At 47.9% G+C, this 4,080-nt stretch overlaps 1 protein-coding gene across 1 annotated transcript; it reads left to right on the top strand.

Moving 5' to 3' along the window:
* The first annotated feature begins 2,704 nt into the window (after positions 1-2,704).
* LOC135551621 (uncharacterized) lies at positions 2,705-3,324 on the top strand. Its single transcript, XM_064982811.1, has 2 exons — positions 2,705-3,029; positions 3,068-3,324. The coding sequence occupies exons 1-2, from the start codon at positions 2,705-2,707 to the stop codon at positions 3,322-3,324; spliced, it is 582 nt and encodes a 193-aa protein (XP_064838883.1).
* Positions 3,325-4,080: the final 756 nt, after the last annotated feature.

Below are 4,080 nucleotides of genomic sequence, written 5' to 3'. Positions count from 1 at the left end.
TCTCTCTCTCTCCTTCTCTCTCTGTCCCTCCCTCTCTGTCCCTCCCTCTCTGTCCCTCCCTCTCTGTCCCTCTCTCTCTCTCTCTCTCTCTCTCACTCTCTCTCTCTCTCTTTCCCTTCTCCCTCTCTCCCATCTCTGTCACAGATCCGTGTCATTCATCATTGCTTGGAGCCATCCACTACAGTTAAACATTATCCGTTAACACCGATCGGCATTACTTAAAACCTTTACAGCGAGAACCAGAACCTTGACACCATGTTATGTTAATCATTGTTCTGTTAATGGGAGGTTAACACATTACATAGTGTGTTAAGGAAGGAACTTGGCTCTGGTTGAATGAAAACAACATTGATTTCCTATGGACGGATGAAGGCTACCTGCTAGGTCACAGGCCAAGGATGAGTCCCAAATGGCACCATAATCCCTATATAGTGCACTACCCTATGGACACTGGCCAAAAGTCTAAGACTATTATAGGGAATAGTGGGTCATTTGGAACACATCCCACAATTCAATTCAAGGGGCTTTATTGTCATGGGAAACACATGTTAACATTGCCAAAACAAGTGAAATAGATCATAAACACAAGTGAAATAAACAATAAAAAATGTATAGTAATATTGGAGTTTATCAACATTGGATTTGTTTTCAAATGATTTGTGGATCTGTGTAATACGAGGGAAATATGTCTCTCTAATATGGTCATACATTGGACAGGAGGTGAGGAAGTGCAGCTCAGTTTCCACCTCATTGTGTGGGCAGTGAGCACAGAGCCTGTCTTCTCTTGAGAGCCATGTCTGCTCAAGTCAAATCAAATCAAATTGTATTTGACAGATGCACCGAATACATCAAGTAAACTGCTAACATACATAGAAATAGAATTAAGAAAGTATTTACTATGTAAACTAAAGAACAAAAAAAAAATGCAAAGTAACACAATGAAATGACGATAACAAGGCTACGTACAGGGAGCACAGGTACAGAGTCAATGTGTGGGGGGGTACAGGTTAGTCGAGGTTATTTGTAGAAGTAGGTAGAGTGACGATACATGTATAATCAACAGAGAGTATCAGCAGTGTACAAACAATAAAGGGGAAAGTCTGGATGGAAAGGGTAGCCCTAGCACAACATGGAGAAGAGAGGGAAGCCCAAGCACAACATGGAGAAGAGAGGGAAGCCCAAGCACAACATGGAGAAGAGAGGGAAGCCCTAGCACAACATGGAGAAGAAAGGGAAGCCCTAGCACAACATGGGGGAGAAAGGGAAGCCCTAGCACAACATGGAGAAGAGAGGGAAGCCCTAGCACAAGATGGAGAAGAGAGGGAAGCTCTAGCACAACATGGAGAATAGAGGGAAGGACTAGCACAACATGGAGAAGAGAGGGAAGGACTAGCACAACATGGAGAAGAGAGGGAAGGACTAGCACAACATGGAGAAGAAAGGGAAGGACTAGCACAACATGGAGAAGAAAGGGAAGGACTAGCACAACATGGAGAAGGAATAGCACAACATGGAGAAGAAAGGGAAGGACTAGCACAACATGGAGAAGAAAGGGAAGGACTTGCACAACATGGGTGAAGAAAGGGAAGGACTAGCACAACATGGAGAAGAAAGGGAAGGACTAGCACAACATGGGTGAAGAAAGGGAAGGACTAGCACAACATGGGTGAAGAAAGGGAAGGACTAGCACAACATGGAGAAGAAAGGGAAGGACTAGCACAACATGGAGAAGGACTAGCACAACATGGAGAAGAGAGGGAAGGACTAGCACAACATGGAGAAGAGAGGGAAGGACTAGCACAACATGGAGAAGGACTAGCACAACATGGAGAAGAGAGGGAAGGACTAGCAAAACATGGAGAAGAAAGGGAAGGACTAGCACAACATGGAGAAGGACTAGCACAACATGGAGAAGAGAGGGAAGGACTAGCACAACATGGAGAAGAGAGGGAAGGACTAGCACAACATGGAGAAGAGAGGGAAGGACTAGCACAACATGGAGAAGAAAGGAAGGACTAGCACAACATGGAGAAGAGAGGGAAGGACTAGCACAACATGGAGAAGAGAGGGAAGGACTAGCACAACATGGAGAAGAGAGGGAAGGACTAGCACAACATGGAGAAGAGAGGGAAGGACTAGCACAACATGGAGAAGAAAGGGAAGGACTAGCACAACATGGAGAAGAAAGGGAAGGACTAGCACAACATGGAGAAGAGAGGGAAGGACTAGCACAACATGGAGAAGAGAGGGAAGGACTAGCACAACATGGAGAAGAAAGGGAAGGACTAGCACAACATGGAGAAGAGAGGGAAGGACTAGCACAACATGGAGAAGAGAGGGAAGGACTAGCACAACATGGAGAAGAGAGGGAAGGACTAGCACAACATGGAGAAGAGAGGAAGGACTAGCACAACATGGAGAAGAGAGGGAAGGACTAGCACAACATGGAGAAGAGAGGGGAGGACTAGCACAACATGGAGAAGAGAGGGAAGGACTAGCACAACATGGAGAAGAGAGGGAAGGACTAGCACAACATGGAGAAGAAAGGGAAGGACTAGCACAACATGGAGAAGAGAGGGAAGGACTAGCACAACATGGAGAAGAGAGGGAAGGACTAGCACAACATGGAGAAGAGAGGGAAGGACTAGCACAACATGGAGAAGAGAGGGAAGCCAAAGGAGAAGAAAGGGAAGCCCAGCACAACATGGAGAAGAAAGGGAAGCCCATGGAGAAGAAAGGGAAGCCCATGGAGAAGAAAGGGAAGCCCATGGAGAAGAAAGGGAAGCCCATGGAGAAGAAAGGGAAGCCCATGGAGAAGAAAGGGAAGCCCATGGAGAAGAAAGGGAAGCCCATGGAGAAGAAAGGGAAGCCCATGGAGAAGAAAGGGAAGCCCATGGAGAACATGGAGAAGAAAGGGAAGCCCATGGAGAACATGGAGAAGAAAGGGAAGCCCATGGAGAAGAAAGGGAAGCCCATGGAGAAGAAAGGGAAGCCCATGGAGAAGAAAGGGAAGCCCATGGAGACATGGAGTAGAAAGGGAAGCCCATGGAGAACATGGAGAAGAAAGGGAAGCCCATGGAGAAGAAAGGGAAGCCCATGGAGAACATGGAGAAGAAAGGGAAGCCCATGGAGAACATGGAGAAGAAAGGGAAGCCCATGGAGAAGAAAGGGAAGCCCATGGAGAAGAAAGGGAAGCCCATGGAGAAGAAAGGGAAGCCCATGGAGAACATGGAGAAGAAAGGGAAGCCCATGGAGAACATGGAGAAGAAAGGGAAGACCATGGAGAAGAAAGGGAAGCCCATGGAGAAGAAATGGAAGCCCTAGCACAACATGGAGAAGAAAGGGAAGCCCATGGAGAAGAAAGGGAAGCCCATGGAGAACATGGAGAAGAGAGGGAAGCCCATGGAGAACATGGAGAAGAAAGGGAAGCCCATGGAGAAGAAAGGGAAGCCCATGGAGAACATGGAGAAGAGATTGAAGCCCATGGAGAACATGGAGAAGAAAGGGAAGCCCATGGAGAAGAAAGGGAAGCCCATGGAGAACATGGAGAAGAAAGGGAAGCCCATGGAGAAGAAAGGGAAGCCCATGGAGAACATGGAGAAGAAAGGGAAGCCCATGGAGAAGAAAGGGAAGCCCATGGAGAAGAGAGGGAAGCCCATGGAGAACATGGAGAAGAGAGGGAAGCCCATGGAGAACATGGAGAAGAGAGGGAAGCCCATGGAGAACATGGAGAAGAGAGGGAAGCCCATGGAGAACATGGAGAAGAGAGGGAAGCCCATGGAGAACATGGAGAAGAGAGGGAAGCCCATGGAGAACATGGAGAAGAGAGGGAAGCCCATGGAGAAGAGAGGGAAGCCCATGGAGAACATGGAGAAGAGAGGGAAGCCCATGGAGAACATGGAGAAGAGAGGGAAGCCCATGGAGAAGAAAGGGAAGCCCATGGAGAAGAGAGGGAAGCCCATGGAGAACATGGAGAAGAGAGGGAAGCCCATGGAGAACATGGAGAAGAGAGGGAAGCCCTAGCACAACATGGAGAAGAGAGGGAAGCCCAGCACAACATGGAGAAGAAAGGGAAGCACA

This window comes from Oncorhynchus masou, chromosome 13, assembly GCF_036934945.1.
Source record: "Oncorhynchus masou masou isolate Uvic2021 chromosome 13, UVic_Omas_1.1, whole genome shotgun sequence".
Classification (NCBI taxonomy): Eukaryota; Metazoa; Chordata; class Actinopteri; order Salmoniformes; family Salmonidae; genus Oncorhynchus; species Oncorhynchus masou.
This window is presented reverse-complemented; position numbering and strand designations above follow the sequence as displayed.